We start from the raw sequence: 20,229 nt of genomic DNA, 5'->3' as shown, positions 1-20,229 counted from the left end.
TTTTTAGCTAATTTGGTTTAAATTAACCCAAATAAAAGAGTTAAAACTGTTGAGCTACTTAACACTAATGAGTAGTCCTATCCAAAGACTATTTTTGCGCTACACTTGGACCAAATGTGCTAAATCTGGACCAAGTTGGACGATTAAATGACAACTAAATTTCAACAACTACTGTATATTAGGGCTAAATTTGGACCAATTTTGATGGTCAAAAAATCCCCAATTTCAACGACTAAAGAAGGGCTAAAATTAGACTATGTTGGACGGTCCAATAAAAACCTCAATTCAATGACTACATTGGTACTAAATTTGGACCAATCCTGACAGTCCAAAAAAAACCCAATTTCAATGACAATTTTTGTGCTAAATCGAGGCTAAGACCAGATTTAGCCCAAAATTGAACGTCAAAATGACATCTGGTGTTTGGTAGTCTGTTATCAAATATTTTATTAATTCATAAAAAAGATTTTGTCCGACTGTATCTCTGACTAATCCCAGGTTTAAACAAGTCCAACTATAGACCCCTTAATGGCCTTGTCACGAGTGACGTGGCTGGAGGCAAAAACAGGAAATGCTGCTGGCTAAAGACTGTGGAAGCTAATGTTACAGCTATAGAATGTCATCTTATTGTGTGTTTGGGCGCCAGAATATGAGAGATAACGTTAGTGGACATAAATGAAAGTTTTATAGGATTCCAGCGGACACTGGAGCTCAGAAAAACGAAGACAATAGTAGTTTTGCCTCCAGGCTAAGCCCCGCCCAACAAAATATGTCACAATGTTTACAAACAATCAAAGGGTCTATACAAAAAAACATGTCCTTTTATTAGGCACATTTTTTAAAATTACAAATAACTTGGAAAAACAATAGCGTGAAATAGAAAAACAACAGAATTACAAAAAAAACTTTCTCGATAACGGATTTTAAACTCAGTTTACAAATAACACAAAATTTAAGAGTTGAATTGTTTTCTGTACAAAATTCTTACAAAATAAACAGTGATTGTCTTTTTATGAGACCGGAGTTTATATTGTAAAGAACCACGCAGTCATCTTGCACTACTCGTATATTCAATTATCAGCGTGTGAATGGTTGTTTTTCTGTGAGTTGATACAGATTTAAATACGTTTCTAAACTCCAAAAGATCCAGCCTCGAACCAAACAAGTCATTATTCCGTGTTTCTTCTTCTATTGCTTTGGATCAGCACCAGGAGAAGGACCGCCCGATCATTTCAAAGAACATCTTGTTCGGCTGCTCAAAGTACCGACAAAGTTTCCTGAGCGCTTGTGCACTGAGTGGTGCATGTGGCCTTCCTTTAGACTCATCTAAACACTTGTCATGTCCGTCAGACAGCAGGCAGTAGAAGCCTTTGGTGGTGTTGTAGTAAAAGTTGTCGGGGTTGATTCTAGGCGAGAGCTTCAAAAACCTCTCGGCCTTTCTCAGCTCAGGAAACGGGTCCCGAATGAGGGCATCACCATCTACGACGTGGATCTGCTTCTTAGGGAAGACGTCGAGCCACTGAGTAAGATGGTGGTAGTACAGGCTTCTCTGCAGGGCTTTATAACCTGGGTCGATCTGGCCGTTGTGGAGAAGGAGCTCCTCTAGGGGCTGGTAGGGCTTGTGTCGGGTCAGGCGATTGTGGAGAACCTGGGTGTAGTCGGATATGAGCCTCACGGCGGGGTCCCGGACTATGAGTAACAAACGCACAGCTGGATTCATGTTCCACACACGTTCAGGAACCGGAGGTGATGCAAAGTATCCTGGGGTCTTCTCAAGGGTCAGCTGACCAGAGGAAGTCAAAGGCATCTGGGATCGGTACCAGTCCAGACCACGGCGGTAGTGTTCCTCCACGTTGAAGTAGTGAACCTGATACACAAGGTACAGAAAAGCGTTTTATTACATCCCTTATATTATGACGTTACAAAAACAATTACAGCTTTTTTGAGGTTATTAAAAATATTTATTTTACACGTTATAATACCACTAGCCATTAACAGCAGCCATCAACACAGAGAAGTTGATCACAAGAAACAAGGAGCACCAGTAGATTAATTACACCACCTCTGGTTCCTTTAGTCACATATCATTTGTGTGATTTTTTTTTAACACCCATTGTTTGGTTAGGATTCATTCATGTTTTAATAACATTTCAGTTCACCAGTTCATCAGTAATGTGACTTTGTTTTTGCTCCTTTTTTTGTCCAGGAGTAAAAGTCCGCCCCCCTGTGTGTCCCCTCTGTTTGGTGAGCTTAAAACATGAAGCTCTCGTCCATGTCTGATGAAGGGCGATCAGCCCGAAACGTCACGTCTTTTGGTGTTTTATTAAAAACTGAATTTGGGAGCAAACTACGCAGTGGTGCGGACCTTCGTTTCTTCATAGCTACTTTGGACCTTTTTTGATCCAGCACACTGCTTGTTTTTTTGATTGTGCTACTCGTCTATAGTTTCCCATAAATATCCAAAAAAAACACAAAGAGATTTCATTTTAACACAGAAAAACACTGCTTGTCCGTTTTTTATTTTTCTGTACTTCAGTTTTGGTTTTAACTAAACGGAATAACCAAAGAACCAAGAGTACGTGGATATTTGAACTAAACTAAGTTGCATTTAAGCCAAAAGACTTTGACAAAAACGAAATAAAAATGCTCTGTCTAAATTAACACTGGTTGTTACCAGTATTTTATGCCATTGATAGGTTTACCTCAGCTTTTGGACTAACTGGGCTGGACTATAACTGGACCAGGCCTGATGAGTACATTTTCACTAGGTTGACCTCAGCTTTGGCCACTTCCACATCTGGATGTAGGTTGAGCATCTCCAGCAAAGCTCTGGTTCCACCTTTCCTCACTCCTATGATGATGGCTCCTGGCAGTCGCTGCTGAGTTTTATTATAAGAGGAGGATGAAGAGGAAGAGCGTGAGGAGGAAGAGGAAAGGGACAAGGTGGAATGTCTGGTGCGTAATTCCTTCAAGCACACAAACATCTGGGTCTGAAGAACCAGGATCAACAGCAGGGCAAACAGCACCGTCCACAGCATGGTGACACACACAGGCCTTTGATTTTAAAAACCTGTGAGACAAGAAGGAAAAAACGTTCAGATTTTTAGATTTTCCATTTCTAAATGTAAACAGTTATATATTATAACCCTGCCACAATATTCTGATTGTGGCAGGGTTGGGGTCAATTACACTTTTAATTTACAATTACCTCTTCAATTATCTATGCTCAATTAATTATGTTGAGCAGCGTTTTTTCTATTTACAGCTAAAATTTCAATTACGTTCTCAATTATTGAAGTTCAATTACAACTAAACACCTTTATTGAGCCTTTAATAAATAATCCATATATTTTAATTTGTTAACTACATATGCCTATGTGTAAGCAATATAACTATAACACGGTTCTCTAGTTTTAAGTTAAATTACATTGTAAATGATAGGTTTTATAAAATGAATGCCAATTACATTTATAAATGAACTCACATACAATTCAATTACAATTACAACAACATCAACAGATTTTTCAGCTACTATTACAAAAAAAATGTCATAATTGTGATTAATTACCAATTACGCACTTACAATTGTAATTGACCCCAACCCTGCCTGGTGGAATTATGCCAATCTCCACCCTTTGCACCATTTAAATTCACCCTCATTTGGAAAGAATCATAATTTTTAGTAATAAGAACAAAGTAATAAGTAATTATTGTAACAATGTGCTGGTTCAAATTAAGAGTTAGTCTAGTGCAGTGGTTCCCAAACTTTTTGTGCACAAGGCACAACAAAGGACAAGTAAAAATCTGAAGGCACACCTATTATTGTGCAAAAGAGCCTTTATAACACTTGTTGTCACTCATATCATGTACGATATCACAGGCGACCATACAAGAAAGTGCTCCATTTTCTCTCTCGCTGTTTTTCTGTTTTAATGTTGTCCCACAGCCTTTGTCACAGTCTTATAATTACCGCCTGCGCAACCGCGGGAACAGCAAAATATTGATTGCATTATTTATTTATTTATGTTTTTTAATGTTTATTTAAAGAATTGTTTTTGGGTATAGAGTTTTCCTCTGTATTATGAAATGAGTCTATACAAAGTAGTAAATTAAAATATAAGTCTACTTTATAACCTGAAACCTTTTTCTTTATGTTTATATCAAATATAGATATTATAATTTCAATTTAACAATTTCTCAACAGAAATACTTTTATATTATACTATTTTCATACATAAATTAAATATTTTCACTTTGAATTGTATTAAAAAGAAATTTACTGTATTTTAAATACTAACTTATTTTAGCCCATAAATACATAAGCAAGGTTTTAAGCAGTGACGTGCAGTCAGGGTAGGCAAGGTAGGCAGTGCCTACCCAAGGGTGAATTAATATTTTGATTATTTGTTTTGATTTTAATATAATTATAAATTATGTGTTTTTTCCAATTCAAATAGCCTACAGTACCTATAAGTTTGAAAGTGTCAGCATTTTGTGCTTTTCATAACCCAAATGACAAAACATCGCTATTTCCTGGTACGGCAGAGATGCTGCACAGTCTCACTCCGCTGTAAGGCAGGAGAAGGCCACGCCCCCTTCTCAAAAGCACATTGCTGCTCTGCCTTTGTTCCTATAGCGTGTTTTTATGTGTTTGGACATGATCCGTCAGTTCCCTAAGATAACAACCATTTACGTCCAAAGGCAGCTCTCTATGAAGAAGAAGAAGAAGAAGAACAAGAACAAGAAGAAGAAGAAGAAGAAGAAGAAGAAGAAGAAGAAGAAGAAGAAGAAGAAGAAGAAGAAGAAGAAGAAGAAGGAGAAGGAGGAGGAGGAGGAGGAGGAGGAGGAGGAGGAGGAGGAGGAGGAGGAGGAGGAATACAGAAAGTGACCCCAAAAATGCACATACTGACAACATAAATGCAGAAAATGACAGAAAAATACACAAAATTACAACAAGAACACAAAAAACAACAAAAAAGCACAAAGTGGCTAAAAACTGACAAAACAACAAAACCACAAAAATGAAAACACCTTTTCTCCCTGTATTAATGCTCAGATCAGTCATCTATCTATAAACGCAAGGAATCTCTGTCTGTCTGTGTGTGTGTGCGTCTGTGAATCAGGCTCAGATTGAGCTGAGACTTTCAACATGGCTGCTGCTTGGTTCAAGGGTGTGCAACGTTTGATTTGTTTGAACTGCAATGATACCATTCATGGAGTATTTCATAAAATTGCCTAAAATGCAGCTTTGCAGAACAGCTCAGTGTTTGACAGGTAGTCATGATAACTCAGGATAAGTTGAAAGCTGTGTGGATAATACATGTGTACAAACACCTACATATGTATATATTCATACATGCATGGACAGACTGTCTATATAGATAGTATACAGTATAGTCTGCCCATACATCTATGAATACAGACTTCCTACAGACACTGCACTAGTTATAATGCTGTCATAAATGTTAATAGTATGGTCCTTGGATCAGATACAATCATAATTTTTGTGGCCCCCGCTGTGATAGTCACCCAACCCTGCACTAGATCTATGCTACAAATGAATAATAATCCATTCCATCTCTGTGGAGTCCTTCAACATCACCTTTTAAAGAAGAAAGCAATAAACACTTGTGTATCTTATTTAAACTTAGGTTAAAGGCAGATTTTCTATCGTTCGTCCCTCATTAAACCAAGGTTCGATTAAATTAATCTTTTTCCTGATCAGCCAATCATCACAGTGCACACAAGCTGCAGAGCTACTGTATGTGCTGCTCTCTAGTGTCTTCAATAGAAAACAACATTAAGTAATACGACTCAATTCATGTCATCACACTTTAGTCTGAAAAAAAAAATCAGAATTTTTTTTACCAATTGTTTCTTAAATATTCAATAGTCACACTAATTTTTTTTTGTTTGATCGTATTATGAAATATGGACAATTTAGTGGGGGGGGGGGGGGGGGGGTTATTTTCATAGGTTCTTATTTTTCTTCCATTTTCAGCTTCTAATATCTCATAATCTACAGCACATAGGAAACTGAAATTTTGCATATTTATTTATTTATTACTACGCGGAAGTAAAAAAAAAACTTCAAAAGAAATATCAAAGCAATGAGCAGATGCCTCTGAGGAAGACTGGCAGTTTTTAGTGGAAACATGTCAGGAGATCAAAGTGGATTTCCTGAGGAACAGTTTTTCTGAATAAATAAAACTTTAACATATTATAAAAAGAAAGAATCTTGCTGAGGTTAAGCTTTGTTGAATACACTGAAAATACAGTTTATTAACTTAAATGAACACAGACATTGAAATATGAAAAGTGGAAACAGAGTTAATTGATAACATATTAACAAACTATTTTGTAAATCCAATTATTTCAGGTGTTATGCTTGCTGATATCTCAGATCATCTTCCTGTATTTCAGTATTTTACAAATCCGTTGCAAACAAAGTCAAAATGCAGTTTGAGACGTCGTAGATTCAACCAGAAAAATGAGGAATGTTTTAAAACCACACTCGCTCATTCAACATGGGATGAGGTTTTCAAACACCAGGATGCCGAGATGGCTTATCACACATTTATGAATGTATTTTCATCCTTGTTTGATAAATCATTTCCTTATGTACAAAGTAAAAATAAACAAAGGAAAATGTCTGAGCCATGGTTTACAAAAATCCTCTATTACCAAGAATAAGTTGTATAAAAAGTCTTTCACTAGTCCTGCGCCTTTAAATATTTCATACTATAAAAAATATAAAAATGAATTCATTAAAATTCTCAATGTTGCCAAGAGAAAACATTTTTCTGAAAAGCTGGTAAATTCAAGTAAAAACATGGAATGTCATAAATGAAATATTTAACAAAAAACAAACAACTAGAAGTATACACCACAGTTTTCTGATGGCATCAGAGATTATAATAATCCCATAGACATAGCAAATGGTTTTAACAATTTTTTTTGTAAATATTGGTCCTTCACTTGCAAAAAATATTGTATTAACAGGAAAACCTACTTTAATAAAATGTGTTAAAATTTATTCTTGTTTAAATGCATTTGATCCTCCAACTCCAAATGAGGTACTTCAGATAATATTAAAGATGAGGGACGCAGCACCAGGACACGATTAAATTAGAGCTTGTCTTATAAAGAAAGTAGCTTCCTCTATTCTTGAGCCCTTGACTCATGTTCTCTCTTTGTCACTCAAAACAGCTGTTGTTCCTGGAGATCTTCAATTAGCCAAAGTAACTCCTATGTACAAATCTGGTGATTCCAGTTTGTTTAACAACTACAGACCAATTTATGTCTTACCCTTGTTTTCTAAAGTACTTGAAAAATTAAAGAATATCTAAACACGACAGAAAATAATATTTTGTATGACCATCAGTATGGCTTTAGAGAAAAAATGTGTACAGAAATGGCCCTTTTGCAGTTTGGTGATAAAGTCACAAAAGATCTAGATAATAAAAATAACACTATTGGTATATTTTTAGACTTGTCAAAAGAATTTGTTAATTATAAAATCCTTTCAACAAAATTAGAAAATGATGGTATTAAAGATGATGCCTTAAAATGGATACAAAACTATTTGGATGAGAGAGAACAATTTGTTTATGTTAACAATCAAAGCTCAAACAGAGGTAAACGCAGATGCGGGGTACCACAGGGTTCCATTTTGGGACCTCTTTTATTTATGTCAATGATTTAAGAAATGTTTGTAATAATGTTTGCTGATGACACGTCTTTTATTATCTCATTCAAATTACAATAGTTTAATAAGAGAAGCCAATGAAGAATTATCAAATATCTCTGAGTGGTTTAAAATAAATCAACTCTTTCTAAATGTACAAAAAACTAATTTTTTGATATTCGGCACAAAAAACAAAAGATTCAATGAAGAAGATGCAGAGCTATTAATTGATGGAACCAAAATTAGTCAAGGGACTCAAACTAAATTTTTAGGCGTCATTGTAGACCAAAAATTAACCTGGAAATCTCACACTCAACATGTTTGTCGAAAAATAATGAAATCTATAGTTATTTTGAGTAGAATTTCCTCCTTATTAGATCCTAAATGTATGATGACACTGTATTATAGTTTACTTTATCCACATATAACAAACTGTAATATGATTTGGGGTGCTACATGCCAAACTAATCTGAATAAGATTTTATTGATAAAAAAAAAATTTTAAGAATTTTGAATTTTTCAAATAGATTTTCCTCATCTGCTCCTCTTTTCAGGAAATACAATGTATAATGTTAATATTTATTGCACTTGTCTCTTCATGTATAAATATGTGCATATGTCCAATATAATGCCCAGGGCTTGTAGAATTTTTTTCATATATACTTCAGATGTTCATACCTCCTCCACCAGGCATTGCAGAGATTTGCATCTGCCCTTCTGTAGAACTTCAGCCAGACAAAATACACTCAAATATAGAGGACCTTCACTCTGGAATCATTTATCTCTTGTTTTAAAGACTATATCCACTTTTGACTCTTTTGAAATGCAGCTAAAAAAATGTTAATACACAAGTCATCTTTAAATATGTGTATATCCATCCATCCATCCATCCATCTTCTCCCGCTTAGCCGTTTCCGGGTCGCGGGGGCAGCATCCCCAGCAGGGAGGCCCAGACTTCCCTCTCCCCGGCCACTTCCTCCAGCTCTTCCGGGGGGGACCCCGAGACGTTCCCAGGCCAGCCGAGTGACATAGTCTCTCCAGCGTGTCCTGGGTCTTCCCCGGGGCCTCCTTCCGGAGGGACATGCCCTGAACGCCTCACTAGGGAGGCGTTCAGGGGGCATCCTAATTAGGTGCCCGAGCCACCTCATCTGGCTCTTCTCGATGCGGAGGAGCAGCGACTCTACTTTGAGCCCCTCCCGAACGACTGAGCTTCTCACCCTATCTCTAAGGGAGAGCCCAGCCACCCTACGGAGGAAACTCATTTCGGCCGCTTGTACCCGTGATCTTGTTCTTTCGGTCATGACCCAAAGTTCATGACCATAGGTGAGGGTTGGAACGTAGACCGACCTGTAAATCGAGAGCTTTGCTTTTTGGCTCAGCTCCCTTTTCACAATGACGGACTGGTGCAGACTCTGCATCACTGCAGACGCCGCACCAATCCGCCTGTCGATCTCTCGCTCCATCCTTCCCTCACTCGTGAACAAGACCCCGAGGTACTTGAACTCCTCCACCTGGGGCAGAACCTCATCTCCAACCCGGAGAAGGCACTCCACCTTTTTCCGGTCGAGAACCATGGACTCGGATTTGGAGGTGCTGATTCTCATTCCGGCCGCTTCACACTCGGCTGCGAACCGATCCAGTGAGAGTTGAAGGTCACGGTATGTTGGAGCCAACAGGACCACATCATCTGCAAAAAGCAGTGATGCAATACTGAGGCCCCGAACCGGACCCCCTCAACGCCCTGACTGCGCCTAGAAATTCTGTCCATAAAGTTATGAACAGAATCGGTGACAAAGGGCAGCCCTGGCGGAGTCCAACCCTCACCGGAAACGATTTCGACTTACTGCCGGCAATGCGGACCAGACTCTGACTCCGGTCATACAGGGAACGAACAGCTCCTATCAGGAGGTTCGATACCCCATACTCCCGGAGGACCCCCCACAGGAATCCCCGAGGGACACGGTCAAATGCCTTTTCCAGATCCACAAAACACATGTGGACTGGTTGGGCAAATTCCCATGACCCCTCAAGGACCCTGCTGAGGGTATAGAGCTGGTCCACAGTTCCACGGCCAGGACGAAAACCACATTGCTCCTCCTGAATCCGAGGTTCAACTGTCCGGCGGACCCTCCTCTCCAGTACCCCTGAATAGACCTTACCGGGGAGGCTGAGGAGTGTGATCCCTCTATAATTGGAACACACCCTCCGGTCCCCCTTCTTAAAAAGGGGGACCACCACCCCGGTCTGCCAATCCAGAGGCACTGCCCCCGATGTCCACGCGATGTTGCAGAGTCGTGTCAGCCATGACAGCCCCACAACATCCAGGGCCTTGAGGAACTCCGGGCGGATCTCATCCACCCCCGGAGCCCTGCCACCGAGGAGCTTTTTAACCACCTCGGCAACTTCAGCCCCAGAGATAGGAGATCCCACTCTCGGGTCCCTGGGCCCTGCTTCCTGATTGGAAGGCGTGTCGGTGGGATTGAGGAGGTCTTCGAAGTATTCCCCCCACCGATCCACAACGTCTCAAGTCGAGGTCAGCAGCGCACCATCCGCACCATACATAGTGTTGACGGTGCACTGCTTCCCCCTCCTGAGACGCCGGATAGTGGTCCAGAATCTCTTCGAAGCCGTCCGGAAGTCGTTCTCCATGGCCTCACCAAACTCCTCCCATGTCCGGGCTTTTGCCTCAGCGACCGCCGTGGCTGCACTCCGCTTGGCCCGTCGGTACCTGTCTGCTGCCTCCGGAGTCCCTCAGGCCAAAAAGGCCCGGTAGAACTCCTTCTTCAGCTTGACGGAATCCCTCACCCCCGGTGTCCACCAACGGGTTCGGGTATTGCCGCCACGACAGGCACCGACTACCTTGCGGCCACAGCACCGATCAGCCGCCTCAGCAACAGAGGCACGGAACATGGCCCACTCGGACTCAATGTCCCCCGCCTCCTCCGAGACATGGTTGAAGTTTTCCCGGAGGTGGGAGTTGAAGCTCCTTCTGACGGGAGACTCTGCCAGGCGTTCCCAGCAGACCCTCACTATACGTTTGGGTCTGCCGGGTCTAACCGGCATCCTCCCACGCCATGTGTATATATATTTAAAATATTGACCTACCTGCTCATGCCTGTTTTTGTTTAATTTGACTTTGGGGAGGTGGTCTTATAAGACCTCAAATGGTCTTCTCACTCTCTCCTGCACAGTTATGTTCTTTTAACCACTGTATACATTTTGTCTTGTTTATTTGTGCAAATATAAATGAAAAAATGAAATGAAAAAGATAAATATTATTTCTCAAATATTGGATTATCAATATTTTTAATATTATAAAATATAATGTTAATCATTATAAATCCATATGCTATTTTTCTGCATATAAATCACAAAATCTTTTTGTAATTGAAGATGTTGGGGCAGGATGAGGAACGATGAGGTGGAGGTTAGTATAGCTTTTAATCAGCTCAGCAGCATCACATGAATAAATGATACAAAGCGCGTCAACACATTATATAGGGCGGAAAACCACACCTCCTACCCATCAACCCCCTGGGTGAGAGAACAGTCCCTAAGTGCTCATCATAATGCAACATATAGAGAAGAACTGGGTTGATGTCGCACCCTGTGGTTACAACTGGTTTATTCTTATTTCTGTAAACTAGTACAGTGCCCGTCAGAAATATGCATTCATGTGGGAGCTTAAGTAGAGTTAATTATGGCCAAATGAGTATGTGTTTGAAGGTTGGATGTACAAAGAGGTGTACATACTCTGTGCTCTGTAGTGTTATAAAGGGCTTTATTTGTGGGTGCAAAGTAAAACAGTGTGTGTGATTTCCATGAACATGATAAATGTGTTTGTTGTTTTTTTTTTACACACTTTTATATTTTTTTGCTTGGTGTATTTTTTCTGTAATGTATGTTTTTTGGAGTCATTGTGTATTTTTGTATTTTTCTGTTGTGTTTTTGTATAATTATAGTTTTTTGTTGCCATTGGAGTGTGATTCTGTTGTCATTTTGTGTATTTTTTGTATAAATATTTAGTTTTGTGTATTGAGTCATTTTTACGTTTTTGTTGTTTGGTGTATTTTTCTGTAATGTATGTTTTTTGGAGTCATTTTGAGTGTTTTTTTATCTTTCAGTTGTCTTTTTGTGCATTTTTTTGTGTAAGTGTTTTTGGTTGTCATTATAGAGTGATTCTGGAGTCAATTTGTGTACTTTTTGTATAAATATTGTTTAGTTGTTTGTTTTATTTTACTCATTTAGTATAATTTCTGATTGTAGCGCCAATCAGAAAAACAACAAAACTGCGTAAAACAAAACGTAAAGCTCCAAACTACATGAGTGAGTAAGTAAATTAAAGTATTATCTACAATTCGGCTGTTTGTTTTATAAAAAACAAAAATCGTTTTTTACCTTTGAACCGAGTGGTCAGAGCTTAGCTTCCATGCACGGCACCACAGAGAATCCACATTTTTCCAGATGGAGAATTGAACGGGTTGAGAAACGTGTCTGCAAAAGACTCACCAGTGGCTGATGGTTTCAAATGATCTATTCAGAGAGCTCCGTGTTTCGGTCTAAATTATCTTCTTCTTCTTCTTCTAATGGTTTCCGGCAGGCTGTACACTAAAAGAAGCGTAATGCTGCCCTCTTCTGTTCACTTAGAGTCACTCCATTTTAGATTCTCAAATAGAGGTTGGAAGATTGGAGATACCTCACGACTGCCTTATCTATTAAAATCGACTCTGTTCTTGGTGCAAATATTGACTTTATTGAAAACACTATCAGCCCAAGAGTTGAAAGTTCTTTAAATAACGTTCCCCTTTCAACAGAATAACATCTACAGGCCAATAGAACATGGGAAATAGTCTCAAGTTGACCACACTGACATAATCCATCCGGATGTTTGCCTATTCGATTTAAATATGCAGCTAGTCCACAATGCCCCAGTCTTAATCTGGTTATCTTAACTTGATTTGATCGGCAAGTTGCCCACAGGAGTCTATTGCCCTGCACACAAGGTTGACACTTAAAATAATGCCTCCCTCTAGACTCATTCTCCCACTCCCTTTGCCATTGCTGATACACAGTAGCTTTGAAAACATTGACACACTCAGCCTTCCCCAATCGGACCACATATTCAATTTCCGTCTCGAGAAGAGCCTTCTTTGCTAGCCTATCAGCAGCTTCATTGCCCACAATACCTGAATGAGATGGGATCCAGGAGAAAACAATACTAGACCCCATCAACTCTATCCGGTGAAGGCAACACAAAATCTCTACCACAGTATCTATCCTAGCCCCGGAGGGATGGTCAGAAATTGCCTGTAAGGCAGCCATGGAATCCGAATATATATACGACATCTCAGGTTTATTTCGTTCAATCCAATCTAAAGCCCACCTAATGGCTAACAACTCAGTCGTGAACACAGATACATAATCACATACACGCATACTTTTCCCAGTTTCATTATTCATAATGTAGACTCCAAGACCTGCTTTTCCTGATGTCGGATCCTTAGACCCATCTGTAAAAATGTGACAAGCCGTTTCTTTATTTAGAGCCACAAATTCATTTACTTGGCCACAAACAAAACTCTTATCCATCCCCAACATGCCCAATTGAACGTCCGGCTCTGGCAAAAGCCAGAATGGGACAGGGGACCACATTAACTCAGCAACACTCCCGTTCTCCAAACCCACGTTACCAGCCAGCTGACAAATATGTCTCAAAAAATGCGCTTTTCCCTCCCTTTTTGCAAACTCCCAACAATCCTCCAAGAGGCAGTTGGCCGCAGATTTATGCTGCAGTCCTGCTAGTCTGGCCCAGTACTGGAGCCCCAGCTTCTGCCTTCTAATTTTTAAAGATGTTTCCCCCATTTCAACCAACAGTGCAGGTATGGGTGTGGTTCTAAAAGCTCCACTGCACACTCTTAAGGCTTTTGCTTGAACTCTGCCCAGCTTTTGTAACACAGTTTTTGCCGCAGCTCCAAATACAAAACAACCATAATCTAATGCAGATCTTATCATTGCTCTATAAATCATAATCAGAGTTGACCTATGTTCCCCAGTCACTGCCAGCCAAATTACGAAGTACATTTACAACTTTTTCACACTTACCAACAGTCTTTTCAATATGCGTATTCCATGTTAGCCTCTCATCCATCCACATTCCGAGAAATTTAAACACTTTTACCTTTTCTAACTGGTTTCCATATAAATACAAAGTCATTTGTGGAATTTTCTTTTTCAGGCCAAAGATCATGTACTTACTTTTAGATGCTGAAATCCTAAAACCCCACATTTTTGCCCAGTGTACTACTTGATCCAGGGCTACCTGAGTTTGCTTGATTAAGTGTTCTGTATTTTTACCCCTATGCCAAATAGCGCCATCGTCTGCAAACAGGGATTTTCCAAAACCTGGATTAACACCCTGAAAAATACCATTAATCATTACATTAAATAAAACAGGGCTAATTACAGATCCTTGAGGCGTACCATTCAAAATACTAACGATTTTTGAAAGTTGATTTTCTACTCTTACCTGTATTGTTCTACCATTAAGGAACTCTTTAATCCATACAAACATTCTTCCCCTAATGCCAGCATCAGCAAACCCTCCCGCCACATACTGTCATAAGCCTTTTCTATATCGAGGAAAACTGCCACCACGGCCTCCTTATTAACCACTGCCCTTCGGATATCCTGATCCAATACTGCAACCGAGTCCATGGTATTTCTTCCAAAGCTAAATCCGTTTTGATAATTCACAAAATAACCAGTTCTTTCTAAAAAATACACAAGTCTATTAGTGACCATCCTCTCCATCACCTTACATAGCACTGAAGTCAATGCAATAGGTCTATACGACGACGGAGAAGAGGGATCCTTTCCCGGCTTCAAGATTAGAATTACTACAGCATGTTTCCACACCCTTGGCATCGATCCAGCTTCCCAAATGTAGTTAAACAAGGCATGGATCTCTTCCAGCACTGGCTCATCCAGATGCTGCAAAATCTTATACACTGTAAAAAAAAGTCCGTAAAATATACAGCAAAAGACTGTCAAATTCCAACAGTAAAGTAGCGTAAAACCCAAAATGTCCTTTTACTGTAATAAATACATCGAATAACAGTTAATTGTGAAACTGGACAAAACTTCAATTTTTACTGTAATAAAATGTTGAAATGATAAAGATTTTCTGTAGAAACAAATAAACAAATAAACATACATACATTTTAAAAGTAAATATCGTAATGAAAAAAAATGTTTGAAAACCTTAGATTTTACGGCATTATTCGGCCAAAACTACATCTTATGGGGTTGTTTACATTAGAATTTACAATATAAATCTGTTGATTGCTAAGCAAACAAAAACCTTCATTTTTACAGAAGCAAAATGTTAAAAAATAGGGTCCACTGTAAAAATACAACCAGTAAAAACTATTAAAAAAGGCAAATATCAGCAGCAAAAGACAATAAAATTTTATCTTTTTTTATTTATTTATTTTTTAATTCAGATACTGATATGCACATTAATAGTTTGGTCTGCAGTATAACATTGTTAACCTTTTCATAAAAAAAATCAACAGCAAAAACATATGTATAAAATAAAGTTTAAGGTTGCTGAATAAAATTGATTTAAATAATCGTTTTTTAATTATATATTTAAAAACAACTTTATGTTCTGTTATGTCTCACGCCATATTACCACCTTAAGTGTTTTAATTTAAAGTTAGATGGGTCCTCTCAGTTAAAGGTACTCTCCAAAACAGTAGGTGGCGGTAGTGCACCTGCAACACAAGGTGTCAGTCGCCAAAAAACAAAACGAAGAAGAAGAAGAACACGTCATCTGATAAAGACCAATAGCGTGGCTCGCTGCTGAGACGTGTACAGACCGCTCTTTTTACCTGGACACCTGGTGACCTCGTTAACGGACGCAGTTTTGAATTCGTACCAGCGCCATTTTAGGTGCTTGGACCACAGCATCTTTGGACTTTTTAGACATCCTGGCAGCTTTAAATGAACTCGTGAGGTGAGTACATGTGACTTCAAGTTATATCTGTTATAAAAACCCACCAGCACAGCTATGATAGATATGTTTATTAAGTTAGCATTACTGTGGTGAGGAAAGCATTGCCCGTGATTAATTTCTGTTTGATATGCTTAATTTGTTAGGGATGAATTACCAAAGTACCTGAAGACATGTTAACCTGTAATTTATGTGGTAAAGTACTTTAGTCATCATTTTAATTGTTCATTGTAAACTGCATCGGAATGAACCACGTTTATTTAGGTGTAATGAAGCCGACTGCTAGCAGACATGTACCAAGTATGGCACGTTTAAGGCAAATTTTCAAATTATTTTTCCTTTCTTTTTACAATATTACTGTTTTGTTTTTGTGAAGAGCATCAGAAGAGAGTGACAGGTGAAACAGTGTCAAGACAACAGCGGAAAAAACATGCTGAAGATATAATAAAACCTTGGTTGGAAATATTTGGTATGTACAGTATTTTACCATTTTGACTACTTGGATGGTCTAACTGTTAATGTTATTGACTGTGTATTTAGTCATTTGATTGTAATATGTAGTCTGTGCATTTTAGGCTCTGTGGTTATGTCTTAAAGGGGACATATCATGCTAAATCCACTTTTTTAGCCCTTGAATGCATTTTGATGTATATTTAGATTGTTTAGAAGCACAGAAAAGTTCAAATTAGTCTCTTCAGGTGCTCTGTAGATATCTTTATATTCTGTTTTGGTCATATTTTTCAATCTGTTTCGATTTTTCGATTAGCTATAACGTTTTTTGAACAATAATGTCAGCGGAACTGCCAAATTAGGACATCGACTCCAGGCCCAACACTTCGAGCAATCCGCCATTTTTATTTCTCGCTTTTATTTTGTAGTCCAAGCTCCAGGATGCAGAAGTTGTGAGAGGATAAGTCAAAATGTTTGGTTGTTGGATATAGTAACCCACACGCTTCATTACACTGTCTCCCAGCATCAGAACCTTTTCAAAGTGCCTGGTTGAGTTTTATTTTTCACGGAAATGTACCCACATCTGTGGGTAAGGTCATTTTTGTGCGCGCACAGCACTTCAAGGATGACTGCTTCTGCAACCTCCGCCAGTATAAAGAAGGATTTGCCAAAAGACTTTGTCTGATTGAGGGTTCAATTCCTTCTATCTTTGGAGACGACGAACAGAGCTCTTCGGTAAGCTGTAATTAACGCTAAAAAGTGTGATGATAAGACGTCCCTGTCATTGTTTTGTTAGCGCTGTGTGCTCGTTTTAGATCCTTGATGATATGGCCTACGTGGTTTAATTTAAGTCTAAAGTTTTCATTAGTCATTTCATTTTGCCGTTTTTGTCTCCGAAAAGACTATTAAAATGCATTTCGTGACGTTAGCTTGGCGCTAGCGTTAGCTCGGTGCTTGTGTTAGCTCACTTGTTAGGGTTCTGCAGGTTCATCATCTTCATTTTCATCTCGCTCCGCCGGGTCAGACTCTGGCTCAAACATGTAAGGCTGGATGGACAAGTCTTCTGTTGTTGACATTTTGTAAATAACGTGTGAATAAACTTTTTCTGTGCCGCTACGTGGCCATATCTCTTCTATCAAACTACAAAAATGGCCGAGCAGGGTGGAGCTGAACCTGGAGAGGGGGCGGGGTATGAAGTGTCTCATTTGCATTTAAAGAGACCGCACCAAAATGAGTTGCTCTTAGAAGCACATCAGAAAAGGGGTCTGGGGAGCTATAATAATGAGGAATTCAGACCCAAGCAGTGCAGTTCCACTTTATATAGACCACAACTGTATGATTTATATCTAAAAAGGAAGGATTTAAAACCATTATATGTCCCCTTTAAACTGCTGTATTTTTCAATAGATTCACAGGCTGCAAGGATTTTTGCTAATTTATCTAAAATCCAAATTATGTATACATTAGAAATCTTCACCATTTTCTAGCTTGGTTGTGTGCCCCCAAAAATCTAGAATTTGGTCACTGCCAAAGTAAAGTTGAGAAAAAAATTCAACTATTCATTTCATACATACAAGGTTCGAGGTTACTTTATTTGTAGCATTAGGTAGATTTTTTGTTTTACCCTTTTGACACTTGCCTAACTGTTACACCGTAGTTTAAATCAAATTGTTGAAAAACATTCAGCTAAAATTACCACAACCAACTAATGTATCTTTGGTTCAATGTTTTATTATAATACATTTAAGGCATGCACATTTTTTAAATTAACTGATACCAGGAAGTAAAAAAAAAAAAAATTTAAGTAGTTTGGATAAACCTCAGCCCAAAGCAAACAACTACTTATGTCATTGTATAAAACTTAACGTCTAAATAATGATACTTGAGAAGTAATTTAGCCTATTACTGAACTGATACATCGGCCGATTTTTGCGTTTTTTACGTGTATCGACATTGGCCGATGTTGGCTGCTGCGTTCGCCGATCCGTATTATTTACAGAGAGCAGAAATTATTTTTACTTCTTGTTCTACATCGTCTGTTTTTATTATTTAAATATTTTTTACTTGGTGTCGTTCTAACTCACCTTTGTTATTTTCAATAAATGTTCTTTTTTTTAATTGAGACTCACCATTTGTTATCATCGTTGTGTAGTTTTTATGATGTAAATTGAGGGAGCAAACGTAGTATCGGCTTCAAATATTGGCTCAAGAAAATCAGCCGTCTGTATCGGTCATCGGCTAAGGCTGATGGAAAAAAATCTGTATCGGCCCTATCGGTCTATCTCTAGTATGGAATAGGGATTTACATCATGAAAATTACACAATGATGATCACAAATGGTACGAGTCTCAATTTTAAAAGAACAAACGTTTATTGAAATTAATAAAGGTCAGGTAGAACGACAAGTAAAAAAATATTTAACAAATATTAAAAACAGGTGATGTAGAACAAGATGAAGTAAAAAATATTTCTGCTCTTTGTATATAATGCGGATCGGCGAACGCACCAGCCCACATCGGCCAATAATATCAGCTGGCCGATGTATTGGTCATCACTTGTATGGAAAGCAGCACAAACTTGCACAGTGTCAATATTGGGAAACTTGTTTTGCACTTATTTAATTTTAATTTCTTGTCATTGTTATTATTTATGGTGTATGCCCTTTTTGTTGTTTTCTTTCTGAATGCAGAAGGGATCTAACCAGTCCACAATCAAAGCTTCATTGCCAACGTTGCTGTGAGTCTTCTGGCAGAAATGATGACACCTGTATGAATTCTTTGGTTTCCCTAAACATCACACCCTGTCTGTACGAGGCCCTCACCATCTTCAATTAAGTCTGCACCTAAAGATTCAATAAGAGGTAAGCAAGGGTATTGATCAATTAACTAAAGAAAGATGGACAGAAAACACAAATCTTAATCAGTCTAGGTCAGGTTCATTGTCCAGGTGAGTAGTTTCATACAATGAAGGAAACTGACACTATAAAATAAGTCACCGTCACATTGAGTCATTAACTTCAAGTTCTATAATAAATCAATGGGAAACTTAAATACACTGTAACACAAATAATGATTATAATTAGGGCTGTGCTGTGTATCACTTTTACATAAATAGATTTAAGACTGCAAACTTACTACTTAAATAATTTATCATTGGACCTGTTTTGACAACAGGTTTTGTTCATTACTGTACATTTTGCTCAAGCACTGATCAAACTTTTGAAACTTTGTGTCCATGTTTTTCTACAGAGGGAGATCCTGCCAGTCCATAGTGAATTCCTGATGGACATCTCAGTACTCCAGCAGAGCTTCTATCTTCAACATCATGTGCATTAGAAACTTCACTACACGTTTGAGTGTTTTCTTAACCAAGGCAGGACCCAGTGACTCATTACTCTTGATCGGTCAGGGGCAAGTGACTTTTGTTTTATGTTTTATTCATTCCTTCATGGATTACCAGCCATATAAATATGGACACATGCTGTATACTCAAGATCTATGCTGCTTTGTGAGTATAGAAACACAACACATGACCTGTTCAGTCTGTTTTATAGATGAAATGTCAATTTTCTTATTGTTTATTAGTAATATTCACTACCTTGGTTATATATGAGAATCTTTAGATTGTTCTAGATTTAGTGGTTGCTATTGTAAAATGTCATTTATGTTCCTCATGTATTATACTGTATTTTTTTAACGGTAAAATACCGGCAGCTGTGGTTGCCAGGAATTTACCGTAAAATGTATCTGGTCAAATAAAATATTGTAATTTGTTATACAATTCACTGTGTTTTTTACGGTCAAAGGATTTATTAAGGTTTACATATTTCTGTTATTTTTACAGTTATTTTCCATAATAGTGTCTATCCCATTACTGTGAAATTAACAACAAATTACTGTAAAACTTATTATATTATGTTTGTTGTTTTAACAGCAACTAACTGTGAAAAAGCTGTGGAAAGTTTTTTAACAGCAAATTACAGTATAATAAACTACAATATTTGTTTTTTTCTACCATGATTTCAGTTAAAAAAAACATGTTCTCTACTGTAAAATTTAGGGTTGCAAAACCAGTATAC

The 20,229-nt window shown here is 38.3% G+C and overlaps 1 protein-coding gene and 1 long non-coding RNA gene across 4 annotated transcripts in view; one reads left to right on the top strand and one right to left on the bottom strand.

Annotated features, from left to right (window-relative positions):
- Nucleotides 1-1,055: 1,055 nt before the first annotated feature.
- Nucleotides 1,056-20,229, bottom strand: part of LOC114453919 (heparan sulfate glucosamine 3-O-sulfotransferase 1-like) — a 25,300-nt gene continuing 6,126 nt past the window's right edge. Inside the window, exons 1-3 of one of the 3 annotated variants that reach the window (XM_028433935.1) lie at nt 12,086-12,139; nt 2,775-3,070; nt 1,056-1,867 (exon numbers count right to left, since the gene is read on the bottom strand). In XM_028433935.1, coding sequence (XP_028289736.1) covers nt 1,202-1,867; nt 2,775-3,038 — 930 coding nt within the window. In that variant the 5' untranslated portion in view covers nt 3,039-3,070; nt 12,086-12,139 and the 3' untranslated portion in view covers nt 1,056-1,201. Of the gene's footprint in view, nt 1,868-2,774; nt 3,071-12,085; nt 12,140-12,196; nt 12,256-20,229 lie in introns of those variants that run through there. The other 2 variants (XM_028433932.1, XM_028433933.1) reach the window with 2 other exon arrangements.
- On the top strand, nt 15,550-19,005 carry LOC114453924 (uncharacterized). The gene is made up of 3 exons (XR_003672490.1): nt 15,550-15,704; nt 16,078-16,170; nt 18,841-19,005. It is a non-coding gene; the product is annotated as an uncharacterized LOC114453924 (long non-coding RNA).

This window comes from Gouania willdenowi, chromosome 20 (genome assembly GCF_900634775.1).
Source record: "Gouania willdenowi chromosome 20, fGouWil2.1, whole genome shotgun sequence".
In the NCBI taxonomy this organism is placed as follows: domain Eukaryota; kingdom Metazoa; phylum Chordata; class Actinopteri; order Blenniiformes; family Gobiesocidae; genus Gouania; species Gouania willdenowi.
Note: the sequence above shows the minus strand (reverse complement) of the source record. Positions and strands in the feature narration are given on the sequence as shown.